This window comes from Apus apus, chromosome 2 (genome assembly GCF_020740795.1).
Source record: "Apus apus isolate bApuApu2 chromosome 2, bApuApu2.pri.cur, whole genome shotgun sequence".
Lineage (NCBI taxonomy): Eukaryota > Metazoa > Chordata > Aves > Apodiformes > Apodidae > Apus > Apus apus.
The window spans coordinates 4,881,351-4,901,897 of record NC_067283.1 but is presented as its reverse complement, the minus strand read 5'-3'; the positions used below and the strand labels follow the sequence as shown (position 1 = coordinate 4,901,897).

The 20,547-nt window shown below is 48.0% G+C and overlaps 1 protein-coding gene across 1 annotated transcript in view; it reads right to left on the bottom strand.

The window, feature by feature from the left end:
- Positions 1 to 20,547, bottom strand: part of VILL (villin like) — a 36,103-nt gene continuing 15,556 nt past the window's right edge. The window contains exons 4-20 of the mRNA XM_051612254.1: positions 18,610 to 18,806; positions 16,645 to 16,753; positions 16,218 to 16,328; positions 14,572 to 14,771; positions 14,024 to 14,102; positions 12,760 to 12,858; positions 10,369 to 10,522; positions 9,257 to 9,357; positions 8,434 to 8,571; positions 8,019 to 8,177; positions 7,004 to 7,183; positions 6,131 to 6,276; positions 5,300 to 5,444; positions 4,466 to 4,654; positions 2,639 to 2,707; positions 1,574 to 1,831; positions 1 to 457 (exon numbers count right to left, since the gene is read on the bottom strand). Of these exons, the coding sequence (XP_051468214.1) occupies positions 344 to 457; positions 1,574 to 1,831; positions 2,639 to 2,707; positions 4,466 to 4,654; positions 5,300 to 5,444; positions 6,131 to 6,276; positions 7,004 to 7,183; positions 8,019 to 8,177; positions 8,434 to 8,571; positions 9,257 to 9,357; positions 10,369 to 10,522; positions 12,760 to 12,858; positions 14,024 to 14,102; positions 14,572 to 14,771; positions 16,218 to 16,328; positions 16,645 to 16,753; positions 18,610 to 18,806 (2,448 nt within the window). The 3' untranslated portion in view covers positions 1 to 343. The remainder of the gene's footprint in view (positions 458 to 1,573; positions 1,832 to 2,638; positions 2,708 to 4,465; positions 4,655 to 5,299; positions 5,445 to 6,130; positions 6,277 to 7,003; positions 7,184 to 8,018; positions 8,178 to 8,433; positions 8,572 to 9,256; positions 9,358 to 10,368; positions 10,523 to 12,759; positions 12,859 to 14,023; positions 14,103 to 14,571; positions 14,772 to 16,217; positions 16,329 to 16,644; positions 16,754 to 18,609; positions 18,807 to 20,547) is intronic.

Below are 20,547 nucleotides of genomic sequence, written 5' to 3'. Positions count from 1 at the left end.
GCACGTGGCAATTCGCAAAAAGGAGAGGAAAGAAGAGGCTACACTAGGTTGTGTGACACACACTTGTCTTCATGGCAATCAGCAATAAAGTGTCAAAAAGAGGCAAAAGCATCCTGCAAAGTCATTAGTGCAAAAGGTTTTGCCTCGTTGGGTGCAGGGTTTTCAGGGAGAAAGGAGCCACCCCCTGATCAGCAGCTGCTGGAGCAACTGCTTAGGAGCTTGGCCTGATTGAGATGGTGGGTTGGGTTCACTGAGCAATAATGTCTGTACTTCTTCTCTGCAGCTCCTAAGAGATGTGAGGGTTGGTCCCAGAGTCACTGGATGCCAGATGGCCCCTGCGGTCTCAGAAGAGTCCACATTGCTTCTTCTCATTCTGCTGCTTCCATTTGGGCATCTGGTAGAACTCATCCTTGGACTTCCCGAAGATGTCGTAGAAATCGGCATCAGAGAGATAGTGCTGCAGTGGGAGGAGAGAGCAAGGAGAGGTCAGCTTTGGCTTTGGCAGAGACTGGGACACCTCCATAGGCTGCATCCTTTCCTCACTGTGCCAGTGCTGACCCCTGACTCCAGGCCAGCAGCTCCTGTCCTCCTACCTGTCCTTTGTGGTGGGAAGTGCAACATCCCAGCAGCTGTTCCTCATCCCATTTCCCAAAGCACCAGGGGAATAAAAGCCCATCAGCCCAAAGGGACACTGTAGTTTTGAGGGGTTAGCATGGCCTGGCTGGAATTTAGTCCCTGCTTAATCTTACTGAGGCCAGGACAATTAGTGGTGTGTTGGAGAAGTTCTACTGGCCAAAGTTTTGAGTAGTTTCTTAGGTAGTGATTCACAGGGAAAGCATCTCCCCTTCATTCCCCCCTGGACTGGAAAGACAAAGTTTTGTGGGTATTGGGCTCATCAGTGGCACTGAGAAAGACTCTGTGGGAAGTGGAGGTCTAGTGTTCCTCTGTGTAGAGGAGAGCACTCAAGTAAAGCCCAGCTGCAATGCAGCCACTGGCACTTGGGCATGGCTGTGGGGCAGAGCTGTTAGATCAGCTGAGATCAGCTCTCTGGCTGTGGGTGTTGGCCTCTGCCAGAAGACCTGCTGGGGCAAGACACTGGTCAAACATAGAATCATGGGACTGTTTTGGTTGGAAAAGACCTTTAAGATCATCAAGTCCAACCATTAACCCAGCACTGCCAAGCCCACCACTAAACCATGTCCCTCAGCACCACATCTACATGGCTTTTAAATATCTCCAGGGATGGTGACTCCACCACTGCCCTGGGCCAGGGCCTGACAACTCTTTCTGGTGGGTGGCAAAATTAAATAACTCTGCCAAAAGAATATATTTTTTTTAATTACTATTTAAAACTCATTTTTCTGCCATTAAAAAAAAATAAAATAAATTAGAAACACTTAAACTAGGGTAAAACGACCACAATTTCCTCTCACATGAAGCTCCCACTTTTTGACGAGACCTAGTATCTCCCTGAGCCTGCAGCAGGACTTCAAAGGTTAAAGTTCCTGTGCACTCAGCCAATAACTCAGTTCCAAGTTAAGCTACAAAGGCATCAAACCAGTACTGCTGTCACCTCTTTCTTAGTGGGATCCACGCCTTCTGGGAGTTCATCCACAGTCTTGTTCATCAGCACCTCTCGGGGGTAAACTCCTTCACCGTTGGGCAGGAGGGAAGGGCTGCTGTTGTGGTTGCTGCTGTTGCTGTAGTTGTTGCTGTAGCTGTTGCTGTGGCTGGAGTGTGATTTATACTCCGAGGAAGCACTTGCCACACTTGATCCAGCCAAGCTGGTCGTGCTGAGGGTTCTCTTGTTCAGGCTGATGTTGTTAAGGTCCTGGCAAATGGAGGAAAGCATGTCAAGGCCAGAAGCTCTGGCAGAGCAACTCGGGGGTGATCCCAGGACCTTTCTCTCTGTTGGTGGTGGGGGGACTGTTCCTGACGTGGACTATGTGTTAGTCTGTTGCTTTGGAGAACCAAAGCTGCAAGGAGAAGGTCAGAACTAAAACATCAGTCCAGCACCTCCATCAGTGCTACATCTTGGTGTTGTGGCTGCTGAAGGCACAGGACTGGTAAGAGCCCTCAGAAATAACTGGGGATACTTACAGTAGTTTCGTTTTTTTTCTCAAGGTAACAGCAGGATATTAGATACCTATCACTTCTGAAAAGTTGTAAATTACCCGTGTAGCCCCTTCCTCACTTTGCCATCTCCCCTGGGTCAAAGCCCCTGATAATTCCTTCCTCCTGCCCCTGTCCAGGGCAGAACCGGTCTCATGTGACAATCACTTTTGGGACTGTTGGGACCTCGTGCTCTCTGTGCTTTGTAGGACTCTTGTCCAGGGTCTCAGGGGCCACAGAACTGCAAACTACTCATACAATGGTTATCTGGTCACTGCTTCAGCCACACACACTTTCGTTGGCAGGGCTGGTTTAGAAAGCAGCTGGCCAGTCCCCTGCTCACAGATGCCTCTGCAGGACTGGAGATCTGGATCACCCAGGAGTGTTTTTATGGGTTGTTAATCACATCTCCCTTGGTCTTCTACAGAGGAGCACAGCTCTGATTTGCCTTCGTGTGCACAGGCTGGGGACGTGGAGGTGTTTAAACCCAGGTGCTTCCCACCCCCACAGTGGAGAAACCACTCACCACTTTGATCTCTGATATGGTCGACACATCTCCCAAGCTGTTCTTCATCTCCTCATAGGACTTGCCATCCTACAGGTAAAAAGAGTTGTGAGAAGCACCTTTGATTACCACATTCTCCTGTTCTCTAATGGCAGCAGGAGATCATATGGATGTTAAAGCCCAGTGGTGCCCACACTGTGGTGGCAGCTGGTGCTTCCTGCAATCCCCAGCTCCTGGAACCAGGAGACTGTGCCAGAATCAGAGCTTTCACTTGAGAACACAGGAACAAACAGACTTTAGCCTTTGCATTTGAACAGTAACAGGTAGAATCAGAAATTTTAAAGACTTGAAGGCAAATCAAGTGAAATAATTTACTGCTGGATTTAAATCTTTTAAATTTTAAATACATTTTGCAATGCACGAACATTTGGGATAAAATTATATTATTTTTTTCCCCTTCCCTGATTAATTTAGCTAAAGCAACAGATTTTTCAAAGTCTCAATCCCTGGCTTCTTGTAATTTGGTGTCAGGTATTACCATCTACGTCTTATTTCCTAAAAAAAAAGGGTTTAGTAAATATATCTTGGCAAAGCTGATGACTGTGTTTTCCTAAGCAGCCAGGAGATGTCAGTTCTAAACAGAATTATCCAACAAAGTTCCCCAGCAAGAGCAAACAACATAAACACATGGACTGCAGAGGAAACAGATTCAGCCCCCGAACTGAGCAATGAACACACACCCCAGATGTTTCTGGGATGTCAACAGTTGTGATTGCTTGTCTGCAGTCACTGAAGTTGCCTACAGAGGATATTTTTAGAGGCATTTATTTTATAAGCTGTATCAGCTGTATCCTTGTTTCTCAGCAGTTCCTCAAAAAAAAACCCAAACAACCAACAAGTTTTGACCTTTGTTCTAAGTATCAATGTTGTTTTAAGGGTCAGTGCTCTGGGAGTTGCTGTCTTATCTATTCAAATCTGGCTGCCAAGACAGGCTTTCCACCACCACTCTGCTTGCAAAGAAAGATGATGCAAACCCAGCAGCAGGAAATAAAATACCTCTGGATGAGATTTCCTGCCATGTGAAGACCCCTGAGGACCCTCAACCCATTGCCCCACTGTTCCACCTGCAGGCTCCAGCACTGGACTTCACTTCCAACCCTTTGTGCACCCAGAATCACAGAATCAGTTTTTGGTTGGAAAAGACCTTTAAGATCATCAGGTCCAACCAGAAGGTGGGGTTGCTTGTGAACTGGCCGAGAGCTGATGTTTGTAGAATAAAACAAGAGTGAGAAGGGAGGATCTCACTGGGATGGGTCTGGTAAAACACCTCCAGGGAGCTGAGCTTATCCCTGATGCCCACTGTCTTTTCTTTCTTATTTCCTTCAGCCATGCCCACCAGTGCCATCGGGTGGCAGGAAATGAGGAGCACAGCCTGGCAGCATTGCTTCCACCTGGCTCTTTGCCACAAACCCATCCCCTACATACCACCAAAGCCCCTCCACGATTGTCCTTTATTCCCAATAACTCCCAGCCCCAACAAGGCTGGCTGGTGCATGGTCTGCACGGAGTTCAGTTCACTGCTTCTTCCCTCCAACCACTCTGTGACAACCAGGGTCCCAGGCTGGGTCCTGACAAGATGAAGCAAGGCCACATGCACTGACCACACAAGCAATTCCCAAATCTCACTATACTCCTGAAATTATTTGAAGCCTGTGTGTTTGAAAGAGGAGAGAAAGGACTTCTCTCTTTCCCAGGCAGCTCCTGGGACAGGTTTCAATGTCTAGATTTCAATTTCATGTTCTATATGCTGAGCACACGTGCACACCACAGGTTCTTCCAGCAACTTACACTCCATTTGTAGGGGTCCCAAGCGTTGAACCATCCTGTGAAGTTGAGGGGTTCATAGCCCTGCTTCACCAGGATTATTGGAGTTGCCAAGTCTCTCCCTGCTGGATGGGTCTTGAGATATTCCTTAGCTGAGGCAATTGCCTCGTTCCTCTCGTATGTGTTGGAGTTTCTGCCAACCCAGAGGAAAATCTGCAAGGAGAGAAGGTGTTGAAGATCAGCGAGGAGTTAGGACCTGTGCAGACTTGGCTCCTTTGTTCTTTCCTGCCATCTGAAGCAGAGAAAAGATTGGAAATACCGTTTCCCAATAGTTGCCTGGGACGTTGATCCCAGTTTTACTCCCAGCCCAGAAGGATTTTGCTTTAGAGACAGGCACAAAGCACAAATATTTCAGAAAACAGCTCTTGTACATTTCAAGGTAGCTAAACCCAGCCCTTGTGTGGCTGAAACCTCATCTGGCCTCAGACAGCAAACACCCTGGGGGCAGTTTCCTATAGTCTAAAGCAAGTCCTCACCATTGGGGCTGAGAAATGAGGGGCAGGATTTCTGGGTGCCACCCCCTTGTACCTGCTGGCAAAGCCTGGAGCAGGTCCAGCTCACCTCGCCTTGGATGGCATGGACCAGGGGTCTCAGTTTCCTCCTTTCTGAAGCAGGGCAGTGCTTTGTACCTGGGTTAGAAGGACTGGACACACTCCTGCTTGTCTGACCAAGCACGGCGAAGGGTTTGGAGATGGGACAGAAGGCATTTTGCCCTTGGTTTCACACAGAATGACAAACTAAGCCATGACCTGTTTGAAAATAAGTCTGGGGAGGAGGGGAGGGGGAGTCCATGCTGACCTCTTCCCATGTGTCCAACAGCATGACATCATCTTCATCCAAGTCTTCTTGGCAGAAGCCCACCACCTCTGTCATGATGAATCGACCTGTCTGGTTGGAGCACTCGAAGAGGCGAGGCTGGTAACGGGCAGTTTGCTCTTGAAACCTTCCTCATGCATGGGCAGGGAAAGAAAAAGCAAGGGAGATGGAAACCTTTCCCTCATGGTTCACTGCAGGGCCCTGACACTGCTTGTCATGACCTTGATGGAAGAGGTGGGAACATGGTAATGCTTATCTGAGGGCCTGGAAGTTGGGCAATGTTGGATCTCTGGGGATCCTTGGACCATTTACAGAATTTTAAAGGTAACTTTATCTCCACCCAGAGAGGGCAAAAGCAGAACCCTTCTCTCTTTGTGGAGATGAGCCTGATGTCAGGTGACATTCTCATCGGATCAATTGGTTGCAAAGGAACCCTTCACCTGCCCAGAGGGCTGGAGAAACCCAGGGTGTTCCAAAGAGGATGTAGTTTCATGAATCCTCTGGGGCTGCCCATAAAGTTAATAATGCCTGGAAAAGGAGCATGTGGTTCATGTAGCCCTAAGGACAAGATATGGGATTGAGTCACTGTGGGGAAAGTCTGCAGGGTTTGGATCTGGAGCTCCTACTTCACAGAAGGCCTGACCCAAAACCTAGGAAAGAGACATCTTGGTGTGGTTTCTGACCCAGTTTTTGGTGATGGTCTGACTTGGTGCTCCCTTTAGTGAGGACACAGTAGCAAAGAGTGCTTAATCACCTTCCTGAGAAGTTTAGATCCCTTGATTAAGCCCAGAGGAACAAGCAGGTCACTGTTACCTTTTTTCACTGGCATAAGGTGCTTTGCCTCCCAAAGCTTCCCAGAACTCTGCTGGCTCTTGTCCTTCCAAAATGGTGTGCTTGTCCCGTTTGGAAACAATATCAGCCACCATTTTTGCCATCTCTCTCTCATCTCCACTGCATCCCTGTGTTCAGGACACAAGATTGAGCTGGAGTTAGGGACAGACTGGCAAAACTTACCTGTGGTGAAAAGGTGGTTTGGCCCTACCCTCCTTCTGGAGAGTTTTAGACCTGCTTGAATGCTTTTGAGGGCCACATCTGAGCTGGTAACTCAGAATCCATTTGTAGCCCTTGAAAGGGACATGCAGTGCAGCCAATGGCATCTAGAGCAACACTCATATAATCATAGAATGGTTTGGTCTGGAAGGGGCTTCTAAGGATCTTCTAGTTCCAACCCCCCTCCATGGGCAGGGATATCTTTCACTAGACCAGCTTGCTCCAAGCCTCATCCAACCTGGCGTTGAACACTTCCAATGATGGGACGTCTGCAACTTCTCTAGGCAACCATCCTGCTCTGGATGGATCTACCATCTCATCCTGGAACACACGACTAACCCAGAATAAATGAACATGCTCTATTTCTGGCTAATTTCTTACAGCTGGAGAACCTGCGGTGCTTTATCCAGCTGAAAGCTGGGTGAACATCTAAAATGAGGTGAGGTGAACCCCAAGATGGGTTATTTCTGTAGAGAGAGGGCTGACCCTCCACAGATGGAGTCTTCTGGGTCCACCTTCTTCCATTGAAATTCACAGGCCACCTGCCCAAGGACACACCTCCACAGCTCAGTGGAGGTAGGAAACTCAAGCCCCACGTCAGGAATTTCAGCTCCCCTGGACTCACTGCTGTCTCACCTTCCCACACCACAGGTAGCAGACTTGGCTGGTCGTCAGCAGGAAGACATCATTGGAGTTGAGCGAGGAGGCTCGGGCTGGCACCTCCGTGGCCTTTGTGTTCATCTCATCCGTGCCCCTCACCTGGAAGAGGCGGATCGCTGGCTCCGGAGCGCTCCCCTGAGCCCGGCTCGTGCCACCCTGCCAGGAAAGAGAGGGAGGGAGGGAAGGAGGGTACTGGCAGGTGAGGAGGATGCACAGACCCCGGGTGCAACTGATTGGAGGAAGAAGGCTTTGGGGCTCACACCTGCAGCAACAACAGATCATGGCCCTGCACAGAGAACCTAAGGAAAACCAAACACCTTCTGGTTCCAGGTCAGAATAAAACTCCAATAACACAACTTCCACATTTCTCCCTCATTACTCTGTCTTGACCAGCTCCTACCAAGATGGTCAAGTCTGATGTGAGCGGATGTTGGTGTCTGCAAAGCATTTGCCATGTCCACTGAGCAAGGCAGCTGAACTCTCAGCTTAGCTAAACATCTGCCATGGAAGCTGTATGGTGGGGCCAACCCTGAGGGCTGAGGACAAACCCCTTCTTCCCCACCACAGATGTCAGCAGCCAAAGTGGGTTAGTAGTGAAGGTGACATTATTCAGACAGGGACAATTCAAACCGTGCAACTGTTTGTAGGGTATTTTGGGGGATCCCCTCTGTATAGTGGTGTCTGTGATTCACAGAGGGATTGTCTTAAGGTAACTCTGCAAAATATTTGGGGATACGGTTGGAAAGAACATCACACATTAACACAGGAGCTCAAGGGTGGACAGCTGAGTCTGGATCAGTCCAAGACTGTTTACACATAAGGTGTTCTGAGGCAGCAGGGAGGCAGCAGAATCATTCCACCACTTCCATCTGCCAGACCTGGCAGGCTCCTTTCCTGAGTACCAGCCCATTTTTCTGGGCTTCCACCACAACTGCCAAGCCACTCTTGGCGCTTGCACCTCCCATTGCCCAAGCACACCAAGCCACATTACCTGGTAAATGATCAGCTTGCCCTTGAAGATGGCCAGGAAGTGTGCGGGCTCCTTGCCCATGGTCACCCGCACCTGCACGGCCTCGTCCCCATACTTCTTGTCCAGCTCAACAGCATTGAGGGCACAAGCAGTGATCTCATCCACAGAGGCATGGCGACCCTGGGGCAGGGAGATGAGGGGAAGGGTCTAAATTGTCTGTCTGACCTTGCTGGCTCTTTTGCTGATGCCAGCTTGAACTCAGCGCCCACGACGCCTGCAAGGCACAGCTTGGGTTATTGGCAAGGGACAACTGATGAGTAAAGGGTTTCTGGGTTCTTCTGGATGCCTGAGCAGGGGTTTTTGTGTGCAACAGCTTCTTTCAATTTTAGGCTTCTAGCAGGCACAGCGTGGTGCCTTCTGCTTTGGCTTGACCTACCTGCCACATGTAGAGGACATAGTGAGGCCTGCCTGATCTCAGGTAGGTGTAGAGGACCAGGTAGCAATCACCCCCGTAGAACTGCCCGTATGTCTTGGGATTCACTGGCTGCATTTGCAAGTCCTCAATCCTCCACACCTGGTGAAAGAAACACCCTGGTGAGCAGCAGTGGAGTCAACATGAAGGCAGAGCACAGCTCCTTTGCTAGCAGGGCACTGAAGTTCAAATATTCAGTCGGAAGGATAACCCTTCTTCTCTCTCCTGGATGCCAGGAGCCTGTGTTCCCCCAGCTTGATTAAGTACTTGCTGGCAAAGTCAGGTCTCTCCAGTCACAATATGTCCCATTAATGGACTTTCAGCAGCCAGTGGCCCTCATGGAGGAGAAGCCCCCAGGTCTCTCTCAGCCCCACAGACCCTCTCTCAATCAGCTCCATCTTCCATGGGAGGCCACAAGAATGGGACAGAGGCCTCTACTCTGCACAGATACAGATTGATTGATTGATTGATTGATTGATACAGACCTGACTGAGAGAGGGTGTGAGGAGGGGGTTGACTGTATCAGTCTCATGACCTGCACACGTGGCAGGAGAGGAGTCACCTTGGTGACTGCTTTGCTCAGCTGGAGGAGAAATGCCCTTGAGCTGCTGTAACTGCTGCACTAGTTGGAGTTCAGAAACACTTTGCTCTGCCTGCAGCCAGGCTTCCTGGGGTGGAAGGTAGGCACAACTTCACCTCTTCATACAGCTGTTGTGTGTGAAAAGGCAGAGATGTTTGGAAACACTCTGGTTATCGCATCCTCTGCCAGCAAAAGGAGCTCTCTCACCTCTACCTCCCCGGAGGCATCATCCACCATCCTCTGCTCAGCAGCTAGCTCTGGTCTGGCATGGAGCTGAGTGGTGTCAAACTTCACCTGCTCCACCTTGGCTGCATGCACCAACAGGAGGAAAACAAGAACCCAGTGAATGCACAAGAACACAGAAACCCTCTGCATCACCCTCACACACACACACACACAATTGTACACCTGAGAAAATCCTGGTCCCAAGTGGCAAGAAGCCAGTCGTGCCACCAGTAAACCAAGGTTGATCTTGGAATATCAACACTCCAGTGTTGATCTGCTACAGGCTGGCAACTGGCCCAGCAGTGCTTTCCAGTAACTGGCTGGTAAAAATATCAGCTGCCTCCCGACTGAAAATTCAGAATTGTTTTCCAAATCTATACAGATTTCTCTCCATTCAAAATGGTGCTTTCAGAAATAAAATGGCTACATTTCTCCAGCTCGTGACAAAGAGAGAATTTATGGACAGGATGGAGGCAGAGGTGGAGAGAAAAGAGAGAACTTACAAGGGAAGAGATCTGTGGCTCTCAAGCTACTCTTGACGGAGACATTCAGTAACCCTGCCACCACCCCACCATTCATCTGCAAGTTCTCTCTCTCTTTGGCATTGTTTACTCTTTGGGGTTAATTCACTTCAGCAGGGTGATAAATGGAGGCACCATCTACACCCCGTGTACATACAGAGTAATTCCATTGACGTCAGGAGGGACTTGGGTGGATGCCAGAGTAAATGAAAGCAGAATGTTGTTCAACACTTCCTTATCAGGTGCAGCGTTGGCCCTTTATAAAGAAAATTAGGAGGTTCTGCAACTGTGAAGTGTTGCAGACAATTTTTTAGAAGAGAGTGATCTTCTGCCAATATTTACGTTCAGAATAAGTGGCAGTTTGGTTCATGTAAGAAGCCTCAGGAGTTCTGAATGTTGAGCAGTTCCTGAATCCCTTGCGTCTACTGAAGAAGGTGGGAAATGCAAGGCATGAAAAGTATGTGCAGTAGATTTTCAAGATACTGAAGGCAGAAAACAGTTAATGTGAGTGATGTCCCCTCAGCTGTTGCTTAGCACAGGTAAGAAATCCAAGTCCAGGACAAACATGCTCACCGATTTTGCCAGTAGTGTAGACTTTGCCCAGTCCTTGGGTTTCGTTCTTTTCTGTCCACCTCTGGAACAGCTGCTTAAACATGGCTGACTCTGCTCCATCATTGATCACCTCAATGTTGGTGGATGAAGGGTAGCCTTTGGCTTGGATAAAACCCTAGTGGGGTTGAACAAGGACGTTAGTGGAGACACACCAAGAGACCTGAGAAGAGGGATGGGGACCTGAACCAGCCAGAAGAGTGAACGTTCCCTGCTGCACAAAATGGAATGACCTTGGAATGACCAAGGGCAAGATTCACCCCAAAACTTGCATTCAGACTTATACATGGAGGTGATTACAACCTCTCACTGTAGCATCCATGTTTATTTCTCTGGCTGGGGGAACCTTGCCCCTAGAGGCTGGTCACCTGGATGACATCCTGAACTTCTCTTCATGGCACCTTAGTTTAGAAGAAAACCTCACTCAAGAGGTCTAATGAAAATCCTCCCCCTCTATCTCAGATAGGTGGCTTCTAGTAATGGATCTTGGAGTGGAGGGGTGGGAGGAGTGAAGGGGTGTGCCCAGGACCCAAGAGTTCTTTGCTTTTCTCAAAAAAACATTGTCCCTCTCTAAAACAGGAAGACTGTCCTCCCTGTACCATGATTGAGAGTATGTATGCTAACACAGGGAAGGGATGGAAGCAGGTAAGTGCCCCAGAGCATCAGCTGTGCTCTGAAGGAACTAAACTCTCACAAATCTCTAGGGTTTTCCCTTTTTTTTTCTCTAAAAACAAATTATTTCTTTGCAATAGAGCTACTACTGAGTTGAAAAACCACTTCAACAGAGGTGCTTGATACAATGTGCAAAGGAAGATAATGGTCAGTGTTCTGCCACGGTGTCAAAGTAATTGTTCAGTTTTGGGAACTGCTCCTGTGTTTATCTCAGCAGGTTCCAGGATGACCTGGAGGTACAGTGCTGACAGCCACTGTTCAGGGAAGGAGCTTGATTGTGGGCTTTCAGCATTCTTCTTCTGCTGTCAATACTGCAGCCACACACTGTCCCCAGGGAAAAGCAGAGCAGATGGTTTTTCCATCCCTCCCACCTGCCACACGGAAAGAGAGAGACATCTTTTGTTCTACATGTGTAGCTCAGGGCCAGAATTTGCAGAGGTGAGTGCCTACTAAAAAGCATCTGATGTTAAGCTTTGGAAAGTAGCATGGAGGACTTCAAGGTAAGCTTTAAGGCAAAGCTTTTAGAAGCTTTTCTCTGAGACAACAGGTATAATTGGTATTGAAGCTGGGTGTCTCCAGGTAAGATCTTATTGAAGGTGGGGCCACTGAAGTGGATAAGCCCCTGTTGAAGATGAGGCCATTCATAGTCTTCAAGGAAGTGAACAGATGAATTACAGGCAAAGTTCCCTTGTAGCCTTCACTTCAACTTGTAAAAAAAATCCTACCAAATGCTTTAACTCTATCAGGCTCCCCTGAGGGTATTTTTTTTTTTTTCCTGAAAGAAGTCTGCCAGGCAGTAACTGCATGGCAGCTCCTCTGGAGGAGCAGCACAGGTACCAGGGCACTATGCTGCTCTGTTCCACATGAGCCCTGGTCTTCCCTCATGTTGGCTACTCCAAATTGATATCAGTCCATAAAGATTCTCCTTCTACCCAGTGGAAGAGCCCTGGATCATCTTTGAATTCACGCACAGAGCCTGGGCCCAGACCCACTGATGTTATGAAAAAGACTTGTTGCCTGTAATGGGCTTGTGGTTGAGGCCTGTAGAACCTACATCAAAGGTCTGGCTTTTCCAGAGAGCTCAAGTGATCGAGTTGCCCACTGACTTGCCCAAGGTATTACACTTGGTGTGGAAGATAAAGTGCCTTTCAGGGTTAGAGCAGTGGTTGTGCAGCCTGGGACAGTGACATTAAGAGATGCTGTTTAGTGAGCACACAAGAGGTTTGTTGCTGTCTGCAGTGATCCCTTCACTCTCCCCAGCATCCACAATGTTGGGCCATGGATGTTAGAGAGGATATAAGAGCCTTTTTATTATCTGTTTATGGACCTGTTGACCATGACTTTGTCTAATCCCACCTGCTGATGCTCTCTGCCTTCACCATCTCTTGAATCAACAAATTCTGGAAGTCCACCATTTACTGTGTAACAAACTATTTTCTTCTATACATTAAAAAAAATAAAAATCAATTTCTTCCTAGTTTTAGTGTCAGGTCATACTTCTAGTGCAATTTGGTGATTAATAATTTTGGATTTATGTCATCATGCCTCCCTCAGACATTCATCTTATCTGTTATTACACAGGCCAGGTCCTCAAGACCTGCACTGAATTGTAATTACTGGTTGGATCTAGATTAGCACTTAATTAACCTCCCACAACATGGTTTGCACTGTATCACAACTCACCACAGCTCGAGTGAAGGCTGCTTTTTTCTCTTCCAGGCTGGAAGCTTTTCCTCTCCAGACATAAATCTTAAAGCCACCTTGGTCTAAAATGTAGCAGTCCTGAAGGAAAACAGAAAAAAAAAAATTCAGATGTAAAAAGTTCTGCACAGGCAAATGTCCCCATTTGTTGCCTACTCAAGTTGGATAGTTCCTCAAGGTTTAGATTAGATGTAGATTTAGCTCATTTCCTTGCCTTGCAGAGCCCTGACCCTGGTGCAACCATTAAGCAGAGACACCAGGTGGATTTACTGTGGTTCATGAATGGGCTTCAGCTACCACCAACCTACAATGCAGGGTGTGCTGACTTCACACCCAGACAGCTGCCCTTGAACTGTAGTGGGTTAAAATATGTATTTTGCTTGGGCATTGCTCAAAACTGGCCATTGCCATGAGAGATGCTCCCAAACAAGCAGAAACCCCAGCTCCAAATGGCTCTAGGAGAAGTGGATGCTAAAATAGCATCCTCAGCCTGCTGATGGTGATGCTTCTTTATGCCAGATCTGCTACTAAAGGAGCAGAAGTCCAGATCAGACATCTTCTGCACCACTGTTTTGTGCCCCACTTCTGGAGCTAAATATATTGCATTGCTGTGGAAGTGGCAGGGCCCTGAACTTGCAGGGGGTGAGATGGCTGTGTTGGATGGTGTTGGAAAAGGCTGGTTTGCACTGCAGAGAATTAAGGATGATAAATCATCTGCAAATATTACCCAGAAGGGTGTTAGAAAAGCTTCTGTCTTCTCAAAGGCTTTGGGCAGAGGGTCTGTAAGGAATCTCCTGCCAGGGGGGATCCTTGAGAGCAGCCACTGGCTACAGCAGGAAAACACATCTCCCTGATTTTGTGAGCTGAGTATTCATTTGCTCTGCATTCTGCAGATGGAGGGCTATCCCTGAACATCAGGTATTAAGAAGCCTTATTCCCATCTGGAATTTATTCCTGGCCTGCAGCTCTTCTTGACTCTGATTGCCAAGTTAATAGCACCCTTGGCTGAGAGGCTTAATTTGCCATCTCTTGTTAGAGAAGCTTCAATGTACCATCTGCTTCTGGCCACTGAGGCTACAGAAAGGCTAAGCTGTCCTGCTTCCAGAGGACACCTGAGAAATCTGAATGGTGCAAAGGCTGATAATTTTTGGGAAATGGGGTATTCCATTGAAACAGGTCCTCAGCAGAAATCAAAGCAAGCCACCAACCCCTTTTCTCACTGTAAGGGCTGGTGCCTTTCTCTCACCTCATGCTGGAGCAGATCCTGTGTCAGGGGCCGGGTGGCTATTTCCTGTACCACCAGGTCATTTTCCTTCTCGTAGACACTGGAAGACAGAGTCACCCAGCAGAGTCAGGCTTCTCAGCACTTGCTGTCAGCAAGGACGGGGTTTGGAGAGGTCTCCAGGGAGACCTTAGGGCAGCTTCTAGTACCTGAAGGGGCTACAGAAAAGCTGGGGAGGGGCTTTTTATAAGGGCATTGATTGACAGGATGAGGGGGAATGGCTTCCAATTGAAAGACAGGAGATTCAGATGATATATTAGGAAGAAATTCTTTCCTCTGAAGGTGGGGAGACCCTGGCCCAGGTTGCCCAGAGAAGCTGTGGCTGCCCCATCCCTGGCAGTGTTGAAGGGCAGGTTGGATGGGGCTTGGAGCAACCTGGGCTGGTGGGAGGTGTCCCTGCCCATGCAGGGGGGTTGGAACTGGATGATCTTTAGTGTCCCTTCCAACCCAAACCGTTCTGTCATTCCCCGTCTCTATCGGAGCCTGTGACTCTGTGACTCCGCTGGACTTACTGGTAGAGCCGGACGTTTGCCTTCTGCAGCTCATCCGCTTTTGCATCGGGGATGGCATCTCGCAGCTCCCCACGCCTCTCCCCCAGCACCATCTTCATGATCTGCATCAGGTCTGGGGAGTCCTTCTCGCTGTCGACGATGCCGATCTGCGCCCGCCCGCCCCTCTCGCCGTCCCTGATGCTCCGCGCCAGCGCCAGGCCCTGCACAAGGACCCGCGGGGAGTGAGCCCTGATCCAGGCAATGGATTCAGCAGCCCTCACACCCAGAGCACTGACTCAGCACCCGTAGTCCGAGCCAGATTATGACAGCTCCCTAAAGCTTCTAGTGTCCTCCAAATTCAGTTGTTAATAAAAAAAAAAACAACAAACCAAAAGGGATGTGCCTACAGTGCCTGTGTATTAACTAACTCTCAGGAAAACATTGCTTATTCCATGCACTGCTGGTGCTCCCTCCCACAGGGCACAGGCACAACAGGAATGGCCTCCCTGTGACTGCACATGAGCAGGTCCAATGATCTTCTGAAATGGTCTGGGAGAGAGATGCAGGCACGCTGAGGAGAACCAGGCTGGATGCTGCAGAGCGGCGGGACCCTGGGCTCCCCGTGGTGACATTTTACATTTAAATGTTTTGAGTATTCAAAAAAAGGGGATGTTTTCTGTGAAAAAAAAGCAGCGTGAAGCGCCAAGCAACTAATGAGGCTGCAATCTCCATTTTCCATTGAATTCTATTTCCCACAATAGCTTTGAAAGGGGCCCCTCTTTGTTAGACCTAGGAAATGACCTGTTTGAGTGCCAGGCCTGAGATGAACCAGAGCTTGTTCCTCACAGCAGCCTTCTCTCTACCTGCTCCCCCTTCTCTCTGTCCTGAGGGTTTCTTTGTCTTTTCTCCACCATCCCATTGCATTTTTCCCCTAGTCTTCATGTCCTGGAAAACCACCTTCCCTACAAAGCTTCTCTCTGTCCCAGCTCATCAGGTGACACCATGTGATGAGCAGACCCATCTGCCTTTAATGTGTGCAATGACTGGCTGAGTTTGGCCATCAACTTTGCTGATAACTCATTGATGTATCATGCTTTATTACACCTCCATACCTCGGTTCTTCTATCAGTAAAATAAGGGTAATGACCCCCTTGCAAAGTGCCTTAAGGGCTATGGATCTGACATATCAACATCTGGGTTATGTATTCCTGCTTGTCTCATACTGACCAAGCTGGAATTCCCTGTGATGCTGTAAAATAAAAATGAAAATTCACCTATCCATGTGGTAGTTACCACAGCTAAACCTGCTGGTACTGCTGACTTTTTAGTCCCACATCCTGCAAAATACAGAGCACAGAAGGATAGAGATGGACCTCCCCAGAGAGAGCTCGATGCCCCTCTGGAGATGGAGTTAGTGATGTCCTCACAGCTCTCCATGAAAACCATGCTGAGGCCAGGACTGAAATGGAGCAAAGCACTTCCCTGGCCCTCTGATACCAGTGGATGGGCAAGTAGATGATTTATCATGATCTTCTCTGTTAATCCACATTTTGTTTGTTTTTCTGAGATTGGCAAACATTAAGTGCTGAATTGTTTGTTTTGTTTTGCTTTTTTCCCCCTCCAGACATCAAAAAAATACTGCTAGTAAATCAAGGATCTGTACTCACCCTAGTTTTCTCAGCAATGCTGCAGCTGGGCCCGTTCCACTGGATCAGCACTTTCCCAAGGTCCAGCAGGAAAACATCACCCTTATTGAAACTGTCCCAGGAAAGTGCTACCTGTCATGAGGAAATTAAAGGGCTTGGGAAATCTATGGGGACACAACAAGAGGGCAAGTCACAACCATGGCAAACTTGCCCAGGGACACAGCAGCTGGTCTGCAGGGACATGTCACTCTGTCAGCACTTGGCTGTTCCCAGAGCCAAACGGCTTCTCTCAGGGCAATTCCAACCCCCCTGCGGAGGTCTTGAAAATGAACCCACAGTGGGAGTCCTTGAGCAGAGATGAGCTACCTAGGAGGCAAACCAGGTCAAAAACGGGTGGAGGAGCAGAGGCAATGAGAAATGATCCATAAGCAGGGAGGGCTCTTCTTACCTCTGTGGCTGACACGTGCTTCTTCCCCTTGACATGAAGAAGACGCTTGATGTTGTACATGTTGGTCTCCACATGCTTAAAGCCTGAGGCCACTCCTCCCTTCTTGTAGCTGTTGTGTAGCAGGGAATAAAAAGTTAGAGCTGGTTAGAAAACACCTTCCCCTCTCTCCTCCGAGGGCATCTCAAGTTTTTGGTGACAGGTAAAAAAATCTGGAGTTGATATAATCTCAAATCCGAAAAATGGAGTATCAAATGCTGTGTCACCTCCCTCCATTGTTCATGGTCCCTGGTCAAACCATGACTCCTCACAGGTGTCCTTCTGTTGTGTCTCCTGTGTTGCTGTTGTGCATCTTGGGAGTGTAGATGAACAGGTTGGTCAGGGGTGGCAATGGAAACATAACACAAAGCAAAATCCCATTGACCATAGCAGTGGCGTCTCAGAACTGAAATGTTCCACACAAGTTCAATTAAAAAATAAAGCAGATTTTTGCAGAAAACAGACTTTTTGCTAAAAGTCGGTTTTGTTCAAAATAGTTATTCTGTTAAAAGTAGCTTAGATGGGAAACAGTTGCCATAAGCAGAAGAAAAAGCAACTGTAAACAGGGACATGACTCTGACTTTCAGATTCAATCTCTCGGTTTTGTTCTTCCATCCTTGAGCACCCACTTTGCAAAAGCTGCTGTTGGCACTGCATGACACCACCCCCTCCTTCCCATGGACTTTGCAAGGAAGACACAAGCACATCATGAGAGGACATGGTCCCTCAGGGAAGTCCCAGAATGTTCTTACTGGGTTTTAGGCAAGTCTAACCCAGTTCCACATACCCTAGACCATTTTAGAAAACAGATCTAGTGTTCACCCTACAGTAATAATTGACAAAATGTAATTGCCATTTATGGGGAAAAGAGGCAGCTGCTGAGAGTCTTCTAGTTTTTTGCCTTGTGGGCAATGAATGTATTTTATCATAGCTTGGTGGAGAATGCAAGTGTGGTCAGGTGTGTGCCTGAGTCACAGTACCTCAGACTGGTTTGGTCCAGTTTAACGTATCCACAGGAGGATGCTCTGGTTGATTAGTCCACCAAGGTGTGGAAAGACCCTGCTTTAATTTCTCATCCTGCCTCAGACTTCCTGTGTGACCTTGGGCATGTGGTTTAGGCCAAGGTGAAGTCTAACATGCACTGATTTCAGAGGCAGACAAGTTTCCAACTAGACTCTTAAACCTACACACTTTTGTGTGTCTGAATTTTAGTCCTTCATTGTCCCTTGCTCATCTGTGAGATGAGAGTAAAAACAATTTCTTCTTCACCAAAATCCTGAGGAAACTCCTGAGAGGTTGTGGAGACTCCCAGTACAGAGGTATCAAAACCCAGACTGGGAGACAGGGTATTGACCAAGGGTGGGTTTTCATCTGAGTTTTCTTCAGCAGTCTAAAAGTAAGGCACTTAGGCTGCTTATTGCCAGGGAAGGTCCTGAAGGGCAACTATTAGAATCACCTTCCAAAGACTCCAAAGTGAGCGAAGACCACAGGCTTGGATTCAACAGCAACTTTTAGATGGCAAAAGTCCAGAGCCAAGCTCTCCTTCCACTGCAGGAGTATTAGTCCCAGTGTGAGCCAAATCAGCACTTCTCTTCTAGGTGGATATTAATCTGAAGTGCTCTGAGTGGGCATATCAATCTAAAGTGTGTGGAGGAGAGGAAGGAAAACCCTAAGGTGAACAACAGGGAGGTTAAGATGCAATTACAGCAGGTATCTGGGAAAACGACCAGTAGAACAGAATGAGATGGTGCCAGTGCTGACAGCTGACTTCCTTAAAATGGAAATGTTTTTTTTTTTCCTTTTGAATTTTGACCAATTTCAGTGCTGATCCATGTTTTTCAGATATTTGGAAGGTGGGTGGAGAGAAGCAGAGGGAACCCCAGGGACCAGGACCCACCTCATCACCGTAGGGTATCTTACTCTACTCACATGATGCCGTTTCGGAAGTAGCTTTGGAAGGTCTCAGACTCGTGTCCCTGCACTTCCCGGTGCTGCACGGGGTTCCCTCTGAGGGCATTGTCCAGCTGGGTGACATACATGGCTGCTGCACCTTGCTCATCCTGAGATGAATCCTTGCCAATCCAGTAATGCAAATCCACAGCGGTGCCGCGAGAGGTTCTTTTGGTCTGGAAGAGGTGGGGAAAGACAAGTCAGGGTGGAAAACACAGCCCGTGTGTGTGTGTCACACGGAATCACTGAATCACAGGAAGGCTAGGGGTTGGAAGGGGCATCTGGAGATCATTGAATCCAACCCTCCTGCCAGAGCAGGATCACCACAGACACTAGGGCAGGTCACACAGAAATGCATTGAGTCTTGAATGTCTCCAGAGAAGGAGACTCCACAACCTCCCCAGGCAGCCTGTCCCAGGGCTCTGTCACCCTCACAGTAAAGAAGTTTTTCCTCATATTGAGGTGGAACTTCCTGTGCTCTAGCCTGCACCCATTGCTCCTTGTTCTACACTGAAAGGAGATTGGCACACACTTGCCTGGGAAACCTGGCCAAACCACCGAGCCATTTCCCAGGGCCTTTCCCAGTTCTGCCCTTCTTCTGGGCCAGGAGAAACAGGACAGAGTCTTGGGGTGCTCCCTGGGAGCTCAGTCTGGAGCCAGGGATCTTATTCAGGAGAGCGTTTATGGGGTTTATGTGCATTTGAGCTGAAGGGTGTTTCTGTCTGACACTCTTTTGTAACTCTTGACACCAAGGAATTCTGAGTGCCCGTGCAATTACAAAAAGTGAATGTGTTCAACCTGTCTTACCTTTGTAGAGTTTGATATTAAAACTTAAAGGACCTTTTTCTCATAGAGCAGCTTTTTAAACGTGACATGCCCCGTGATTTCTTTTCCTGGAGATACTATTCTTTTCCTTCCTCTTCTCTTTCTCGTATCACACTACATAGTAACACAAACTGCCTCTAAATTCCTGTTGACTTGTAAAACAATCGTAACTCCAAATGGAGCTGAGCCTGGATGTGCACACTGGGCTTCATCTTATTACAGAAAACCCCAACAGCCTCAAAGGAGGAGGCAAATGATCTGAGAACAGGTGTGCTTGGCATTATGTGAGCTGTGCCAGCTATTTTTCAGCACCTACTGTGTTAAACCCTATCATGGACACCTGGGAGAGGTAATAAAAGCTCATTTTATAAACTGGATTTGACACTAAGTTCTGTTTATTTGCTTTGTGCAGTGATACCACAGCGAAACACAGTGGAAGAATGTGAATAAAACACAGCTCAGTCCCTCTAGGCACAGGTAATTAATTTATGGCAAAATCTCTCAATTTAATCCATTATTACTGAAAAGGATCAAAGTCCCATTTTCCTGTGGACAACCTGTGTTTGGAGAGACTCTAGTCAAGATGCAAAATGCAGAAATGAGTGGTTTTATCCTCCTGTCTGCAGGGGGGAAAGGGAGTAATGGGCTGATTAAAGGCTCTTCTACCTGAGGAGGGTATTGCAACATAAGCTGAGCTTGTGAGCACCAAAATCTATACTCATCTCCTTGCAAGGACACTCATGTTCTGCTCTAAGCACTTCTTTGGGTGGTTGCTGCCACATTTATTCAGCACTTGAATGGTAGCATGAAGGCACGTGCATGGAGAATTAGAGGAGAAGACTCATTCTGTGTCACTGTCCCATCCTGCTTTCCTAGCTTGACGTACAGAGGACATGCATTTCTTTATTGTGGGATGGTTTCTTGATTGATGGAGATGTTTGCAGGAGGGGCAATCAGACCCAGGAAGTGGGAAGTGCTTCTGTTTTCCACCATATGGACATTGTTTGATGCAATGGGGCCTGGATTCCTCTGTGCTGATGAAGAGATTTAGAAGGAAGCCTGGGAGCTGGGTTCAACTAGTGCCCTAAAGGG